The sequence below is a fragment of the Hoplias malabaricus genome, chromosome 1, assembly GCF_029633855.1.
Source record: "Hoplias malabaricus isolate fHopMal1 chromosome 1, fHopMal1.hap1, whole genome shotgun sequence".
Lineage (NCBI taxonomy): Eukaryota > Metazoa > Chordata > Actinopteri > Characiformes > Erythrinidae > Hoplias > Hoplias malabaricus.
In genome coordinates, this window is record NC_089800.1 from 12535566 (window position 1) to 12555028 (window position 19463).

At 39.0% G+C, this 19463-nt stretch overlaps 1 protein-coding gene across 1 annotated transcript; it reads left to right on the top strand.

The window, feature by feature from the left end:
• The first annotated feature begins 12677 nt into the window (after positions 1-12677).
• On the top strand, positions 12678-17573 carry LOC136701375 (keratin, type II cytoskeletal 7-like). Its single transcript, XM_066676003.1, has 4 exons — positions 12678-12799; positions 15227-15435; positions 16698-16740; positions 17448-17573. The coding sequence occupies exons 1-3, from the start codon at positions 12683-12685 to the stop codon at positions 16714-16716; spliced, it is 345 nt and encodes a 114-aa protein (XP_066532100.1). The 5' UTR covers positions 12678-12682; the 3' UTR covers positions 16717-16740; positions 17448-17573.
• The last annotated feature ends 1890 nt before the right edge of the window (positions 17574-19463 follow it).

Sequence of the window (19463 nt, forward strand, 5' to 3'; positions counted from 1 at the left end):
AAGCTAAAGTAGATCTGTGCATGAGTTTAGTAAGTATGAAATATCCATGCACAAACCTACACTGTTGGAACTCACTACAGAGGAACAGTCATGAACAGTGTAAACAGTATTCTCTGAGCAAGAAAAGTGAGAACATAGCATTTATGGAGGTGAGGAATCTTTCCACTTGCCCATACATGCATTCACCATGTGTAGAGGACAATTAGGAAAAAACTGACTGTTTCCAAGAGTCCAATTTTTCAAGGCCAATGTCATCACATATGTCATCTAAGTAGAATAATCTAGATCACTTTGGACTTACAATTCACCACTTGTAGATTAGTGTTTTGTGTCTGATGGCAATCTTGTAATCTCTAAATGCCAAACTAAAATCCTATAAAATGTTGATTTTCCTTCTTTGTCCTGAGGCAAAACTTTGCCTAGGAATAGATTTTTTTTCCAGCAGATTTTTTTCACTCCCTCCCTCCCCCTCAGTTTCTACACATTAACTCGCATACCTTATTTCTCCCAACCCACACATAGTTCACTCTCTTGTCGCCTGGATTATTCAGTCCAGTTCTGAAATTTTAAGGAGATCTGGTCATTTTTTAATGTTAGTTATTGCACAGTGCCCCTGTGATATATCTGGAGCTCCCATTCGACAGCGACTGGAGCAGGATGGATGCCTTAGGCTTGGGCTAGGCTTGAGAAAAGAAGACATTGGTGGTTTGGGGCACAGCATAGAACTCACAAGATCTAAGGATTCATCACCAACAGGGACTACTTTTTTCATAAACCAGATGTATACCCTGAATGGTGACTTGACCTTGTTACCCTGGTCAACCTCAGGTCTTGTGGACTATAAGCGTTTAGCTGGACATTGGTCCAAGATGAGCGAGTTTCACGAGGAGAATGCCGTTCTTGAAGCAAGATTAATCACAGGAGCGGATAATCCAACATTGGAGACTGGTGCTATGCTGAACATAGTCAAGCAAGTAGACCAGCATGTGGATTATAGTAGGCAGGTGGCGGATCTTCTTCTGGAAATACAAGGACTACATGAAGTTCTAGACAATTTTCGATCAACTGCATTTGAACTTACAACCAGGTAAACCTAATCTAAATAATAATAAATATAATTATGCACGGTTTGCTAATATGGATGTCCCCTTTGATAAGAATAGGAAATAAAGGTGAAATATCTTGATTGAAATCATCCATTAATAGAAATCAATGGCATTGACCCAAGCAGATATCTGACCAATCACAGTAGACCTATTTAAACTGTACAAGGATGACGATAAGCACATTCTTCCTCCAAGACACAAGATGTCAACCAGTAATGCATCGCCAATGGACAGCCCTTCATACAAGAGGACATCTCCAACAGGCCAGGTGTATCCCATCAGCTGACGGACGTCTGAGTTAGCTGGCGTACTGCCTTGTGATGAGAGGATGGAGTAATCCAGCTAACTCCTTCAGAAAAAGCAAATGTTTGTGGTCACTCGGTCAGTTAGTTTGAGGTTTCCTTAGTGCTAATATACAGCGATCAACCATAATGTTATTACCATCTCCTTGTTTCTACACTCACTATCCAGTTCCACATCAAACAGGAGCACTTTGTTTTATAATTACGGCTGTAGTCCATTTTGTTACCCTGTATATTTTATTTCCCCCTTTTCATCCTGTTCTTCAATGGTCAGGACCACCAGAGAGCAGGTATGATTTGGGTGGTGGATCATTCTCAGCGCTACAGTGACATTCATGTGGTGGTGGCGTGTTACTGTGTGTTGTGCTGGAATGAATGGATCAGACACAGCAGTGCTTTTAGAGTTTTTAAAGCTTTCAGTGTCACTGCTGGACTGAGAATATCCAGCCAACAGCGTCCTGTGTCCACTGATGAAGGACTAGAGGAAGACCAACACAAACTGCAGTGACAGATGAACTTCTGTCTTTGACTTTACATCTACAAGGTGGAGCAACGAGGTAGGAGTGTCTAAAAGTGGATGATGAGTGGACACAGTTTTAAAAAACTTGAGCGGCACTGCTGTGTCTGATCCACTCACATCAGCCCCATGTCAGTATCACTGCAGAGTTGAGAACGATCCACCACCCAAGATCATATCGGTTCTGTTGGGTCCTGACCATTGCAAAACAGGGTGAAACAAATGAACCTTATAATTATAAATCTACTCCTGTATGGTCAGTGGTACTCAGAGAATGGACAGTGAGTGCAGAAACAAGGTTATGGTTGGTCAGTGTACATACACTGCAATATGAGAGCCATCAGTCATTCATGTGAGTTGTCTCAGCACATTTTACTTTCTCCTTCACCCAAAGCTCTTTCTCTCTCTTATTAACACATGCATGACTTACAGGAATGCAAATGAGAGATGATTCCAGTCTCTTCTACATGTTCACGCCAGCTGCATTAGCTTCTAACATAATGGCCCAAGGCTAATTCCACTTTCATTTCCACTTTTTCAAAGGACAGTTAAAACAAAAAAATAAAAACAGTAAGAAGTTTCCATGAATACCGAACGTGGAACATTACTGTTGTCTGTTCTTACAGATATGATGTTGAACGGAGAATTAAGTTCCAGATGGAGGCTGGAATTGCTGCTGTGAAGAAGGTAATGCCATGACTCTTATAAGTAACCAAATAAATTACAGGGGTCTTCAAAAAAGAGAACACATTGGTGCAGGAGGACAGCATGAGGCAGACAAACACCTACACTGCGTGAAAGGTTGGGTTGAGGTGTCGGGCAATGGGCAATGTGTTTAGGGTAGGGGTGTAAATAGTTGAGACATGCAAATAATATTCAGCTGCTTTTTTAACCAACAACTAACAAATGCTTTTATGGCTGGATTACCTTCTTCCTTTGGCACTAAATAAATAAAAACTACAAATGTATATTATTTGAGCTTACTTTAGCTTTTAGATTATGATCACATGATGTTTAATTTTCAGTTCATACCAAACTACAAAAATGTATCACTGTGTTGAAACGACATTCAATTCAAGAGACTTGTTTACACCAGAAAACCCATGATCATGGCAAGAACTGACAAGATTCCATTATAAATGTGACCTTTACTTTGCTTTTTTTACTTAACTAAGCAAGCACTTTTACATTTTATCAGCCATATGTAATAAGTAATAACCAATAACTTGGTAAAGGAACAGGGTCCATTCAGAGTCTCCTTTGATATATTGAGTAACACCACACTCTCTAGTTTTTATTTTATTTATTTATTACTTTAATAAATCCTGTCCACTCAGTTTTGTCTCAAAAAATAAACAAATAGAGCATAAAATGAATGGCTCATGGGTCACAGAAATGTCTCCACACGTGAAGGGCACAATAGAGCAGAGATAGTAGCTCAACTTTTGCTGCAAAGTAGTGTTGTTCCTCCTCCGTCATCTTCATCCGTGGTCACAGGACGCAGTTGACTGCTTGTTCTTGGTTGGCCAACTATTCTCAGTCCAGCAGTCACACTGAGGTGTATAGACTCCAGCAGCACCACCTAAATAATACCTACTGTGCAGCGGTCCTGTAGGGGTCCTGACCATTGAAGAACACGATGAAAGGGTGCTAGCAATGTATGCAGAAGGACTACAGTCTTTAATGGTAGAACTACAAAGTGGACATATATGGTAAATGTAGCTGATATAGTAGAGCAAGTACATTCTGTATTCATATTATAGAAGATAGCATAAAATACTGTGTATGAATTTATTCTTCACTTTTATTTCAAGGAAATGAGCATGTCTTTACACTTAGATCTTTGTTTTCTCTAGGACATTCAGGTTATGTCAAAGATGCAGCTTGAGCTGGAGGTTAAGAGAGCAAGTCTGAGGAAGGAGCTGTATTTATTCTCCAAAGTCCAGCAAAAGGTCAGCCCTGTAAAACCTTCCACTCATCAAATATATACAAATACGGAGGTTGCAAGGTACATGATGCCTCCAGTCCCATGGTCAGGACACTGAGCTTTCTACGTACATTGATGAGGTGTCTGAGTTTGTGTTAGCCACATTTTGCAAAAGCAACAGTGTCTCTGAGGAAACGTCTTCACACTCACAGAGTGGTGAGTGGGGGGCTTTCTTTTATACGATGGGGTCTATGGCTATAAATTTGCTTAATGAGATCAGGAAGAGAAAAAATGAGATACATAACATCTAAATTAGAAGTGCATTACCGTATTTTAGAATCAGAATCTTTAATTGTCATTTCAAGTCTATAGTCGAGGAAATAGTAGGAAGCAGAGAAGAGTTGCCGTAGAGAAAAAGGTGCACCATATATCAGCCCCAGAGTGGCCGCTGCATGTGAATGCGTCACTATCTTTGATACATTTTTAAGAACGAAAGTATTTTTTCAAATGCATATATTCTCTGATCAGCCATGACATTAAGAGCAGCTACAGGTGAAGTTAATAACACTAATTTTCCTCTTACACAGGCACCTATTAAGCAAGACGATTCAAGTTTGAATTACTTTATTATTGTTGTTATTACTATTATTATTAACAATAATATTAATAATAATAGTAATAATAATAAACAAATTTATATAGCACCTTTCATATTTAAAAATACATCTCAGAAGGATTCACTATAAAATAAACAACAGAAAATTATACTTAAAGTAGTAGCAATAGAAATGAAAGTAAGTAATGTGTCAAATAAATTAAAAATAGAATTTCATTTTCAAATACACACAACATTTTAAATAGAAATATATATTACATTTTAACTTCTCTCATGAGCACCTATGACACTTGACGCAACACTCTCGTAAGTCCACACCAGACAACACTTTTGTGAAGGGAAATACCCATGCTCCACTGTGAGCCTGTGATGGTCCTTGGAGAAACTAATAACGAGAGACTTTGAAAAAGCTAAGAGACAGCAATCCTTTAAGTCTAACTAGAATCATTTACCTTTATTATTAACACGTGTGGTTTGAGTCATGTTTTAAAATGCTGAAGAGAAAAGCCCTGTTTAATTTGGTGTAGTGATATAAACAACAATAATAATAATGCTTTTTATTTGTAATGCACTTTATATTTTAAGGAAGGTAGATCAGGACAGGTTGTGAATACGGAAAACCTTGTCTGTATCAAATTACAAAACTGAAGACAACACTTAACTTAAATGACGTTCAAACGACTTGACACAAGAAAACTGTGATCAGGAACTGAATACATTTTACATTAAAAAAGGTTATTTTACATTTTATCAACCAGAGCTAATTTCTATGTAAAAGCCTGACCCAGACATGGTGCTCTATGGCAGTCCAGCCTTCTGGACAAGCTGTAGTTTTGCTTTTTCCTAACTCAGTGAATAATGTTTTACAGTAGTCTAGTCATGAAAAAAACAAAAGCAGGGATCAGCATTTTGTAGTTTAAATGAAAGAATGCTGCATTTGGCGTCACGGTGGCGCAGCAGGTAGTGTCGCAGTCACACAGCTCCAGGGACCTGGAGGTTGTGGGTTCGATTCCCGCTCCGGGTGACTGTCTGTGAGGAGTTGGTGTGTTCTCCCCGTGTCTGCGTGGGTTTCCTCCGGGTGCTCCGGTTTCCTCCCACAGTCCGAAAACACACGTTGGTAGGTGGATTAGCGACTCAAAAGGGTCCGTAGGTGTAAGTGAATGGGTGTGTGTCTGTGTTGCCCTGTGAAGGACTGGCGCCCCCTCCAGGGTGTATTCCTGCCTTGTGCCCAATGATTCCAGGTAGGCTCTGGACCCACCGCGACCCTGAACTGGATAAGCGGTTACAGATAATGAATGAATGAATGAATGCTGCATTTGTAACGCAACAATGTTAGATTTAAAACTAACTGGAGTGGGGTCTAAGATTACCCCAGGATTTCTCATTTCTTCCTTTGATTGTAGAGCCAAACTGCCTTCCTAACTCAGAAGACTGATTAACACTGACTATCAGAACATTAGGTGCCCTCAGTGTGCCCATACTGACCACTGTTCAGCAGTGTTTCTTCCACATCATCAGCTGGACAGCTGGGTGCATTGTTTACAGAATAAGAGATGAGTTTATCGTCGCTGACCAAAGAAAAATGTGTATGTCCTTCACACGGTGTAAAAATCTCATGAGGAACTGAACCAACACACATCCTCCAAAATCTTTTTTCCATTGACTTTCTTTGAAAATTAAGAAAGTTTTCTCCTCTGATAAAGTTACTGTTTTGTTGGCACATATTTCTCTTTGGACATTGACAATATTCAGACTTTTATGCAAAAATTTGAGATCTGGTCAAAATATGGGTGGCACAGTGGTGCAGCAGGTAGTGTCTTTGTCGCGCAGCTCCAGGGACCTGGAGGTTGTGGGTTCAAGTCCCGGTGTGTTTTCCGCATGGGTTTCCTCCGGGTGCTCCGGTTTCTTCCCATGGTCCAAAAACACGTTAGTAGGTGGATTGGTGACTCAAAAGTGTACATTGGAGTGAATGTGTGAGTGGGTTTTGCCCTGTGAATGTCTGGTGCCCCCTCCAGGGTGTGTTCCTGCCTTTCGCCTAATGATTCCGGACCCACCACAACCCTGAACTGGATAAGTGCTCACAAACAATGAATAAATGAATGAATGAATTGCCAAAATATGATTCATGCTAAACTCATACATTTTTGCGCTGTACTTCAGATATTATATATTACGTAAATATGTTGTTTTTTTGTTTTTTTTTTACAAAATATTAATAATAAAAAAAATGGGATAATTGTGATTTCTGATTGTTGCCTGCATGGGAAACCGGTGTTTGAATTGATAAAGTTGATCACACTCACACAAACAGAATCCTTGGTTTCTCACAAGAGATAAAATCAGACATATTTGGTGAACAAGACCAAATGTGTGTGTGTGTGTGTGTGTGTGTGTGTGTGTGTGTGTGTGTGTGTGTGTGTCAGTGGTGGATGCTGGTCTTTCAAGGAGGGGAAGCTCAGTTTCGGCCTACATCATAAAATGTGTCGGTTTATTTATACATAAATTCTACCCTCCGTTCCTTTTCAAGAAAATGATCTGTGACCCTGTCGTACCAACAAGGCGTCTTTTCCAGGGATTTGACTAGTGTCCTCTCAATGGCCAGCAGAGCTAGGCTTAAACGGCCTTGGCCCATGTGAAGTGTGTCCGCCTGTGCTCCCTCGGATCTTTACACCAAAGTATCGCTGATTCGCTCATTTCGCTGTCAATCAAAAAGGGATTCAGCATCAGACAGATCATCCAATCATCATGCAGAAGCTGACCGTCCGGGCCAGCCGAGGCCAGCCCACTGCCCCATAGACCCCCAGAGACGCTGAGCGTCCAATGGGCGGGACAAAGCCCAGCCTTTATCCAATGACTCGTCTCGTTTCGCTGCACTTCGCTGCTTTGCTATTGAACTCTGTGGACGCTCAGCGTCCTCACTGTTTAAAGCACCATGAAGCTGCGGGAATGATTGAGAGGAAAGCCGCGTCTTTACCAGTGATAAGAAGCTGATTCTGAACAAAAGTTGAGCGCGTTGTAGTGCATATTTATTCAATGAGATGTACACACAACAGTATATATTTGATCACTTATTTTTTTGACATTTTAGGGGAAGCTGAGCTTCCCTTGCAGTCTTAGAACAATTGCCTCTGGTGTGTGTGTGTGTGTGTGTGTGTGTGTGTGTGTGTGTGTGTGTGTGTGTGTGTGTTTGTGTTTAATAAAACAGGGAAATAAAACTTGACGAAATAAGTCTGTTCTGCCACTTTGATATGCACCCATTGTAGATATAGATGTTCTGTTGTAAAACAGTTTTCATAATCTCAGTAAAATACATGTAAGGGGATGTTTTGGGAACTAAAGGAATTTTTCACTGACCAGTATCTATAACAACACTCGATGGTCATTAACCCTAACGCAGCACTGTTGGTACCGTACCTGAATATCTCTCCACTTGATATGAGTCTTCTTTCTGTGTAAAAGATAAATCAGGGCCAACACTATGGAACATCGAGGTCTGAATGTTGTTTAACTTGGCATTTGGTTTTATGTTAATAGTCAAATTAGACCAGTTTATGGTCTAAAGCATATTTCTCACACTTGACAGGAAAGATAACCAAATTCACAAATTCAGCATCAGTGCTGCACGATCAAGACAAAGTTAACAATATTGATCACACCCACACATGTCTCTGTCATCTGTAGCTTCAGTTTCATCAGTTTCTCACAATAGATAAACCCTCTAAACACTGAAGAATCACATGTGGTGAGAGCAGCTAGACCGTTAGTTTATCTGGGTATTAAACCTTTACTTTTACTAGAGACAGAGGCACAGGCTATTTCTCAGATGTAAATGTGCAGATATTTTACATCGTGCAACAAAATGTTGTCTTCCACATTTGCTGGATTGAGGTTGAAGGGCATTACTGTTCCTGCACACACCCCTGCCCCAGTTTTCTTGCTGGTCATGGGGATCAAACTGGCAACATTTAAATCCCAAGCACACTTCTGTAACCATTAGGCCATCACTGCCCAAATGCAACTGTCGACAACAAGCACTCTGGGTATTGTAGTGCCTACCTGTAAAACATAAGACGATTTTAATCTTAATCAAAGCATTGTTATAGCACACTATATGATGCAAAATATGTTGTTGATCTTCTATTGTTCAGTCTGACATCCTCGACTGAATGATTACAGATGAGTAGAGATTTGTAATTTTACTCAGATATATCGCAGATTTAAAAACAACCCATTTTAAATAAATCGTGGTAATAATGTCAGAGCTACTTAATATAAATAAAAATTAAAATCTGAATAAATAAATAAATAAACATCTATTACATTCATAACATATATAAATGCATATTTGAGATAAGTACTGATCTACAGAGATTTGGAAAAGAGGTCAGACATGCATGCAAATACACTGTATACACCACATGCTCATTTACACCTACAATCAGAATGTTCTGGGGTCTTAATCTATGAAAATTTTTGCTCTTAAAACCAGAAGGATCAAACAGCACAGCACTATCCTTACCCTGTCTACATAGCCCTATCCAGAAAGACCTGTTTAGCTCCTATTCCTTTAAATGAAAAAGAGCCGCAGCAGAAACTCTGGATTTTAGACATTTGTGCTTTGTTCTCTTTCTTCTGTTTTCATTTTCCACAATATTTAATCAGAACTCTTATTTCTCTGCATTTGTTGTCTATGTCTTGCTTTGTTTAACCTTGTCTTTGTACTCTCACATACACATGGGTCCAGTGCTATCGTTGGAGACACTCAGATGAGGAAGTGTGTTAGTTCTAAAATCTCTGCACTCTGTGTAGGATGCAGTACAAAATCAGAATAGCTTGTTTTTCCCATGATTTCAGACTTGGGTATACCAAAAAAAAACAAAGTGACTGGGATTATTTCAATTTGTGTGTTGGTAAATGCTTCACACCCCCAAATTAATGTGCTATTGCATTTATTAATTATTAATTGGGGCGGCACGGTGGAGCAGCAGGTAGTGTTGCAGTCACACAGCTCCAGGGACCTGGAGGTTGTGGGTTTGAGTCCCGCTCCGAGTGACTGTCTGTGAGGAGTTGGTGTGTTCTCCCTGTGTCTGCATGGGTTTCCTCTGGGTGCTCCGGTTTCTTCCCACGGTCCAAAAACACACATTGGTAGGTGGATTGGCGACTCAGAAGTGAATGTGTGTGTGTGTGTGTGTGTGTTGCCCTGTGAAGGACTGGCGCCCCCTCCAGGGTGTATTCCTGCATTGCGCCCAATGATTCCAGGAAGGCTCTGGACCCACCGTGACCCTGAACTGGATAAGCGCTTACAGATAATGAATGAATGAATGAAAAACCTAACAATTTCAGCCTGGTTAAATCTATGGAGAAGGATTTTGGAAAAAAAAATCTTGTAAAAGAAAACTGGAAATCATCATTTCTAAATCTATATCCTTCCTCTTGTGTTAGGGTCTTGACTGGTTTTAAATGCGTACAAGTGCTCCATAATTTTGTTTATTGCATCAAGACTTTTTGACTTTGTCAGGAACTTATATTTAAACAAAATAATAAAAACATTTTTTTTTACTAAATTAAAAAATGCTCGTTAAAATTATGGCTTTTCTGTTGTTAGGGTCAGTTTTGACCCAGGTATAATTTTAAATCAGAAAACAAAAACATGTGCCAAATCTGAAATCATGAACACACTCTAAACTACACTAACACCAACAACTAGCTCTTCCTACAACCACCTGAGCTTCAGTTAGGGGCTTCTATCTTTGTCTGTTTCACAAAACAAGGAAAGACAGACATTTCCAGGCATGTAAGGCCCAGTCAGTTTAGAGTTTGTGTTTTGTAGAGTGTACATCTCCAGTTTACTTTCTGCAACAATGAAAAATATAAAACCAATCCTTTCATGGATAAAGAAGTCTAACAAGGTCAACAAGAGGTCAGAAACAAACTGGTTGATAATTAGTTGTTTTTAGGGTGATCTTATGGCTGATTTAAGACAGGGGTCAAAACCGACCCATTAACATAAGAGATGGTAACAGAAAGCTAACACAGGAGGAAGGATATGACTAGCCTATTTAGTATCTACTAAAGCTTTCATCACCAAACGTAAAACGTTGGTTTCACCAAAGAACATGTTCTGAAAACAATTTTTGTTGGAATAAGCTTTTTGAATATGTATGTCCCTTGTCAAAATAGGTCTATAAATGATGTCAAACGATTTTATATATACCGTCTATGACATCGGGGTTGTGAACTGCATGTTGTTACATTGAGTATCTATTAATATAACAAAGATCATAAAGCCTCATTTCAAAGGATGTGCTTTTCTAAAACCTTTTTTGTGCAGACCCCAAAGCCTGTACGTGTTGTTGACATGGTGACAACACCCACCAGTGTTTTTAGTTAGAATGTGTTAAAGCCACAGCCAACTCTAAAACGACCTGCTCACAAGAGTCTGTGGCTGAGTGTGTGTGTGTGTGTGTGTGTGTGTTTGTGTTTGTGTGTGTGTGTGTGTGTGTGTGTGTATGATTGTATATATGTCTCAAAAATCAAAGATTTTATCAGGATTTTGCTCAGTTCATTTAAAACATTTAAAGGTGAGTATTTACTTACAGCTAAAGACTTTATTCTGTATAATAGTTTGGAGTCATAGCAAAAATCTTGTCCTGAAGAGACCTGTCTGATTCATGCCTCATGAACATGTTCATATACAAACTTTCATTTTTAATCACGGTATGTGTCAGGTCTAATTAGTCATTAAAATGATGGTTAGACAATGATCCAAAATGATGACACACTAATGAGCAGATGCCACTCCGGGTCTGAACAATGCTTATGATCTTGATGTGAAAGACAGCTGCTATGTTCAAATGATGTAGTAAACTGTAAAGTGACAAAAATGGAGATACATTTTTCATTGGACAGTGACAATGTATTTCTTAACTTTCATGACGCTAATCAATATTTTGCATCACAATTGTAATAACATATATAAGAACATATAATTGATATAATATAATGGGACGATTACCCCCCAACCCCCCAACAACCCACCACAAATCATACATATCTGATCCACTATAGAATGAGTGTAGTATAGAGACCACAGAGCCTGGTCCTGTTTGTACTGTTGGCAAGATAACACACCTTCCAATGTTTTTAGTGAAACTCTCACAAACCGCAGTCTGCTCTCAGACTACCTGCCAGTATAAGTGTGTGGCACAGTGTTTGTTTATGTGTGTGTGTGTGTGTGTGTGTGTGTGTGTGTGTGTGTGTGTGCCCTAAAACAAGGGCCTTGCAATGTTAATCATTTATTCCTACATCATGTTTGAAACTTTAAGGCTTGGCTTCTTTGAAGATGAAATTCTAAATGAAATCTTAATATAAATGTGTTCAAAACAACTCACTTGATCCTTACTACTGTGAATAAGCATTTGTGCATCTGAAAATAGATTATGTACTATATAGCATAAAATATGTGGACATTTGTTCATCAATTTTATAAAAATTATAAACATTAATATGCAGTCCACATGTCCACATTTGGTGCATTAACATCTTCTAAAATTTGCAGAGGGCTTTAGACTAGATTTGAGAAGGTTTGACTGCTTTGAGCCATATAAACCACAATGATGTAAGATCCTGGTGTTGGATTATTTAGTTCAGGATCACAAAAGCCATTCCCACTCATACCAAAGGTATTGAATGGTGTTCCTTTACTCCAGAGAAGGAAGTTTCACTGCTCAACAGACCAATGATGAGAAGCTTCATATCTCTCTAGGCACTGGGTGCAGTGAACATAGGCTCATTGGTTGCTCTAGATGGTCCCATTCTGTTCGCAGTGCTTTTTCAATGTAGTGTGCTTTTCCTTTGTTTGTGTGCAGTCAAAAGCTTTAAAATAGCTGAAAATTCATACGTATTTGTAAAATACAAAAACAATAAGTATGCATTAAACTGTGCATCAAACTCTGTTCTCTGAAAAGACGGTGTACTTTATTAATCAACAATGTCAACAAAACATGTTGTGTTAGGTGGCTACACTTGTGCATATGGATATATATTTCTGTGCTTTTAAAATGACAAAAAGACAGTAAACACACTGGTGGAATACATAACAAACTCACAGCTCAGTGTATTTTGGTCTGATTCAAATCAAAGAACTTCATTACGATGTTTAATATACAACCCTGTGCTTCTCAAAATGCTCTGATTTATTTTCAGGTAATTGAGATGCAGAGAGGTGGTCAGAATTTTTCATGCCCTGGCTTGTCTACGAACGCAGAAATCACAGCCTGCAAGAAGAAATTACAGGCCCTTCTTTTACATTTACAAAAACATATTGATGAGGTGAGTTTTACAAATATTACACTTGTAATTTGTGTTTATGTGTTGTGAAAACCATGTGTGGTTTGTATCTTTTAATGTAGTCCTGAGCATAGGTCACACATTTCACCGCAGTCTTTAATGCATTTATGCATTTAAGCATTTATGTTATTAGGAAGATTTTCCACTGCATATTAAAAATAATAACTAACAGTGTTCATGTAGCCACATTGCTGAAATAACTGTGGACTTCCCAGGAAAAAACATCTCCTTGATGGCGGCATATGTCTTGCTTAAAGGTGAAGTTCACTTTATTTTTGACCATAGCTGGGTAATATCGGCTTATGTTTGCTGTTTCAGATTACTTAAGGTATTTGGGAGAGACCACTAAGCATGACAGTAAGCACAGACCGAAAGTGTTAAACTCAAGTTCCGAATGAGTTTCTGCAGCAATTCAGACAGTGAATAAAAACTTCACTTTCAGCCATGTACAAACAACAATTGTATTTTCCTCAAAAATACTACTCCATCAAGACTCTGGGCTTCTGAATGTAAACAAACCAGAGAGAACAGCAGTTACCCAGAATTGTTGACGTTGCCTTTAATTCCAAACATGCACCTTCACATCTATGGTACCTTCTCACAGAAATCACCCTTGACATGGGCACAGATGTGTACCATATCATGAGGTACTCGCTTTTGCAACTTTCTCTGATAACTCAGCAGTGTTTTTATATATGTATAGAATAGATGCATGGCTTTCTCCTCGTGTTACAAAGCTTCAGGTTTCATTTTTTTTGATGCAGTGTTGGTGCATTCAGTGGCTATATATATCACAACAGCATGACAGTTTTTCATGCTGTGGCTTCTGAGGGCTCCAAGATAACACACCCCCTACAGTTGTTCAGTAATTACTAGATCTTTATACAATATCACGTATGGTAGTTGGTGAAAACACTAAACTGTTTACAATTCGTTAAAAAAGTTTCTTCTGGAGTTATTTGCCAAAAAGTTCCACTTCCAATCTTTGCTTGTAAAGCCTAGGCCTTGGTGGACAATCTTTTTATAATTAATCACGAAATCCTCACCTGTTATTTATTCACTTGCTTCTTGGGGAATATTTCAAAATGGTGTAAATTGAATATTCTCTAGGTTTTCCATTATTTTGCCCTGTTCTATGGTTTTTATTTAATTTATTTTTAAAGTGGTTTGCAGGAATATCCTACATTTGATTTTTGAAATCAGGTTGTTGTGTTTTTGTCAGTCAAATAAAGATTCATGAGAATTAACAAACCACACATTCTTGTTTTCACTGCAGTGCTGTGAAGTCACATGTGAAGACCGTCTCTGGAGGCAGTGCATGTTAATGAAATTGAGAGTAACCGTGAATCAATGGTGTCAGGCCTTCTTCTGTAGGCTTGCTGCTTGCTGCTTCCCAGCAGCTCTCAAAGCAGTTTTTAACTGGCAGAAGTTTTTGGACCAGCTCCAGCCATCAGTTGCTGCTGACAAAATAAATCTCAGTGCACAGGAAAATTAGACAGGAAGTGGTTGATTGCTGCTGTGCTTTATACAATTTGTTTCTACCCACGTGTGCCATGTGAAAACCCCGATAAACTATAACTGCTAGTTCTGGCAATGCTAGTTCTGTGTTAAACAACTTACTGGATGGTTAGGCTAATCAGAACTTCTAGCGGGCTGTGGGTCTCTGCCATACAACTCATATCCTTTGGTTTTGGATGGGACTTTTACCATTAGCAACGTCATCTACACAGTAGTCCCACAATGCAGTGGTTTTACACAGAATTTGAATGATTCATGGGTATTTGCTCTGGGACAGTCCTTTCAGGCATATCAGTTCTGTTGACTGATCAAACATGCTATGCTATAACATGTCACTAAGCCTTGTAAGTGTCTTCTTAATTATTCTAGTGAAAGACAATAGTTTGTAGCAGTGTGCCATTAACGATATGATGAGACACCATGAGAGCACTGAGGTAACAATGTTAAAGGAGGTAACAGGTTGCAACAGATGAATGGCAAACCTTGTAATCATGGTGTCTGTTTTTGGGGAAAGTCCCTTCAGTTAAAATAGCTAAACAGCTCAATGTCAAAGTCACATGTCTGAAAAACCTCCATTGCTGCAAAGATTGCACTAATAGTCCATGTACAAAACCATCCACAACTCTTGCTCAACTTGATCCTAACTAGCCCACATTCAGCCCTGGTGAGCCTCTGACCAGTGTGTAATGTTTTCACATTATTTGAACCAAAATGTTATAAACTGTTTAGGTAATTTATTGTATGCTAGGTCCATATTATAAGCATGTGTGGGGTTGTTTTTTTATATAATAGTTGAGGGAGCTAGCAACCTAGTAGCTAACTAGCTATCAATAATTTCACCGGTTCTGCACAACTAGCATAACAATGCTAACTTATTCATTTCTTTTCCAGAACCAAAGATTGAAGAGGAGGCTGGCTCAAGCCAGCTCAGTGGTTTCGGGGTTCCAGGGCCAAATTGCTGAGTTAGAAGCAGCCATTGAGGCAGCAAAATGTGACCTGCATGATCAGATCTTTAGCCACGAAGAACTGCTGGGTCTAAAGCATGCTCTGGGTGCTGAAATTGCCACCTATTGGGAACTATTGGATGGAGAGGAACTAAGGTAAAACAGCAGGTTAATAGCTTTAATGCTAATATTAACCCAGGATACAGGTCTATATAATGGCTAGCTGGAAACGTGTAGTTCCAGAAAATGGTGTGTGAATCATCAGGATCCAATTTGACTAGTAAAATAATTCTTTGCATTGTGAATGATCAATTTTCACAATTAATTCATTTTTGTTCTATTTAGAATTATATTTTAATGTATATTTGTGTCTGGGTAAACCCATTTTACCCATTAATGGAATATACACATAGATACATTTCTAATGTATGACAATAGCCCAGTAATTTCTTTTTTACAAATACCTGAGCACATGGATTTATGGAAATATTTTACAATGAATTATTCTAATTTTCCAATTCTCTTGAGTCACTGTCTACTGGTGAATCATGTACCAATACATAAGCCAAAACTCAACTAATTCATTTCCAATCAGGCCCTGTAATGGTATTTTTCTGTGTGACGCAATTGTCGCATATGGCATCCCTTTTCAGCAGCTCCTCGAAACCATTCAGCCGCAGTTCGTATTTGCTTTACCTAATAGAGTCTCCGCCCACCCCTAGCAGAAGCTCCTCCCCTCTTCATCCTGGCCATGCAGACATCATGTGAGGGGCCGGGTCTCTGAAAGTAATGACGTAATTTCTTCTTGGAAAAGTTAGGTTCCAGTATCGGCATAGAGAATTGCTATATCTTGCTATAGGCAATATAGGAATTTGTTATTCTTATGACCAATGCCATTGTCATTCATAAATAAACATCAGACACTTCATTCTTAAGATAATTTGAGACAATGCACATTTCCGTTTCCCTCTGTGACTCAGGCCCAATTCTACAGTCAGATAAAGAGTAATCAGACCTTTTGTTCCCAGGGTCAAGGCTTCACTTTATGTTTTAAACCGTTGATGCCTCTCACGGAACCCAAACACACAGCTCTGCCGTTAGCGGTGAAAGTTGCCGTTTGCCCTCTGTCTGTTGGTGGTTAAATCCAACATGCTGGCTTCATTCACGAAGGTGCATGTCTGCTCTTTACCAGCATCACTCTCTGTTTGAGTCAGCACTTTATCACCACACTTTACCCTTACTTTCACCTAACCAAACATGGTGAGCACAAAATTAGAAGAGCGCTTTGCTAATAGAAATTGCACATATATGCCCACTTCTGCTAAGATGACCTCTAAAGTGTGACTGTCCAAAAAGGGCCAGACATTTCCTGTTACTTTTTATTTTTGTTTAATCTCTTTTTGTTTCTTTCCCTCCAGCACAGAAGCCAGTGTCTGAAACCACTGAATCTCATTTTAGCAGGTGAGAGTTCTCTCAGTAAAGTAATTTGCTGACACTGCCTTTGCCAATGTACAATTTATTGCTTTACTTCTTGATTTAAGTATGTATTTTTGTATATATGCAAATATACACCAATATGAAAATATACACCAATATAAAAACTACTTCCTTGTTTCTACACTCACAGTTCATACTTTGTTAGCCCCTTGACACACTCCGTAACTATAAAGTCCACTGTCAGTGGAGATGATAGAATGTACAATGAGTGTAGAAAAGTTCATTAATTTATTCATTCTTTCATTGTCTGTAACCAATTATCCAGTTCAGGGTAGCAGTGTGTCCGGAGCCTACCCAGAGTCACTGGGCACAAAGCTGAAACACCCTGGAGGGTGCGCCAATCCTTCGCACAGCGACACACTCTCACTTATTCACTCACACATAAGGACACTTTACCAACATGTGGTTTTGGACCTTGGGAGGAAACCCAGAGGAAACCTACGTGTACACAGGGAGAACACACCAAACTCCTCACAGACCTCGACACCCAGAACGGGGCTCGAACCCACAACCCCAGGACCCTGACAGCTGTTGGGTCACTGTGCCACCCTAGAAAAGTTCAGAAATCTGAAATATGTCTACGAACCAAATGACTAGTAAAAATTGAGCATCAGGGTTAAATCTGGAAACAGGGAATGTTAACAATGGTGTTTTCTCTGCTCCCTCCATAGGAAGGAATGGAGGCAGAACATCCTCTACGTCCTCCCCTATGCAAGACCTACGGGAATGGAGCACTTATTATATTCATAATGTGTGAAAAATGACCAAAGTGCACCTATTTCTTTCTTAACTCCTGGTAAATAAAGATGTACAGTTTAGCTTACAGGTTGTCATTTATGCACAGACACACACAGACTGATGTCTGAATGGATAGATAGACAAATGGAGAGATGTATTAATAATATATATAAATACATTGTTTTTATTATTAGAGTAGCTTATTGTTCTGGCGCCTGCTAGAATAAAATGCAGATAAACACATTAAAAAAAATAAGCCAGCAATATCTCTCAGTGCATATTAATAAGCACAGGTGCCTAGTGAGTTGTGTACCTCTGTCTAAAAGTTTCACATCCTGTCAGAATACTTTCCCAGACTTTTCTACAAACAGATACAGCAGTTACTATTTTGTGGTCTAAAGTGAGAAAGTATGCAGTTAAGACATAGGTCTCATTACTTCACAGACCCACCGCTTCTGTGCCTGATCAACAAAACGAAATCAGGTTTAAATAGTGAAACTCCCGCAAACGGGGGGCCATCGAGGATGTTTTGATCGAGTTTATCACTTCAGCCTCACTTTTTGCAGGCCTCGCATTATGTAGACTTCCTTACAAATACCTTGAGGAAACATATGTATGAGCATTTCACTTCTTTGAGATTATCCTATGTTCACAGCCTAGTATTAAAACATATAAACTATAGTCATCTCTACATAGCATAGGTTCTGCATTCATGGGTTTGTGTGGGTGGTTACATACTAGAAATGACAAAAAAGATTCTCCCAAAGATTAAAACGTGATTATGATGCATTCTATGAAATAAGCTGAATCAGAGGGAGTGAAGTGACGTTATTGTTTGCTGAATATGTACAGTGTAGACAGGCCTACAATGACTGCATTTGTACACAACATGTACAGGCATTTTTCTTGTAGTTATTCCCTAAACAAAGTATGACAACTAAACATAGGACAAAAAGTAAGGACGTTTGTGTTTGGCAGATTATTTCTTTGTTATAACACTGCTTCTTGGCAATAAATCTTATACCATTTGGAAAACATGTTAATTTCCCCTTTAAATGGTGCCAGGTCCTGGATCCCCCTGGGGTTTGGCGCTATGCTCATATTAAAAGCCTTAATGCTTGCTTCTGATTCTTTTCCTAGGTTTGATATTTCTGCCTTCACAGTGCCTTTCTTCATTTATGAAAATTGGTACCCAAGTTAGTGACGGCTGATACTGCATTAGGACATCTTTGATATATGTAGTGTCACATGTGTATCTCTTCAGCATTCAAAAATGTTTCTGTCTCTGGTTTGCGTAATTCTCTGGTCATTTTTTAAACATTTCTTCTACCTAATGGGCCTCTATTTACGTGGAACCCACAGAGAAACCTTAAATGATAAAGAGGAACGAAAACAATGTAATGTGGCATTTGAGAGACCTGTGTTCACCATGTGGGAAAAGCACCAAGGCCCCCTTCATAACAGCAACCAAATATATATATATATTTATCATTTAAGGTTTCTCTTGATATTTTGTTTTCGTTCCATGTGGATTCCCATTTCTAACCACTTCTAAAAATCTCTTGATATCAGTTTCAGACTGGAACTCAAAGACAGTAATACATTTTTGCATACAAGGATTGCATATTGTGGTCATATTATGGTCACTGAACTGCACTTAACTACATTATGGTATTTCCCCTAATAGAAAAACATGAACATCTGTTCAAAATCCCCTCTCACAGCATACATCTCAACCCTTTTTCAAGCACATAGAGATACATATGGTGTGTTTACTGTCACTATAGCCCAACTACTGTTATAGTCTTTCCATTGACGGATGTGGTAGAGGAATGGTGATAAGTCTGTAGCAACAAATTGTATACAGTATAAAGTATCTGCAAACTGTAACAGGAGTTTTTAATAAAATGGCCACTTCATGGTATGCTACGTGTCCAGAAGTTTGTGCA

Coding starts and splice junctions, on each gene's coding strand:
- LOC136701375 (XM_066676003.1), top strand. CDS start 12,683: ATGCAGAGAGGTGGTCAGAATTTTTCATGCCCTGGCTTGTCTACGAAC. Junction 12,800..15,226: donor TACAAAAACATATTGATGAG/GTGAGTTTTACA, acceptor TTTCTTTTCCAG/AACCAAAGATTGAAGAGGAG.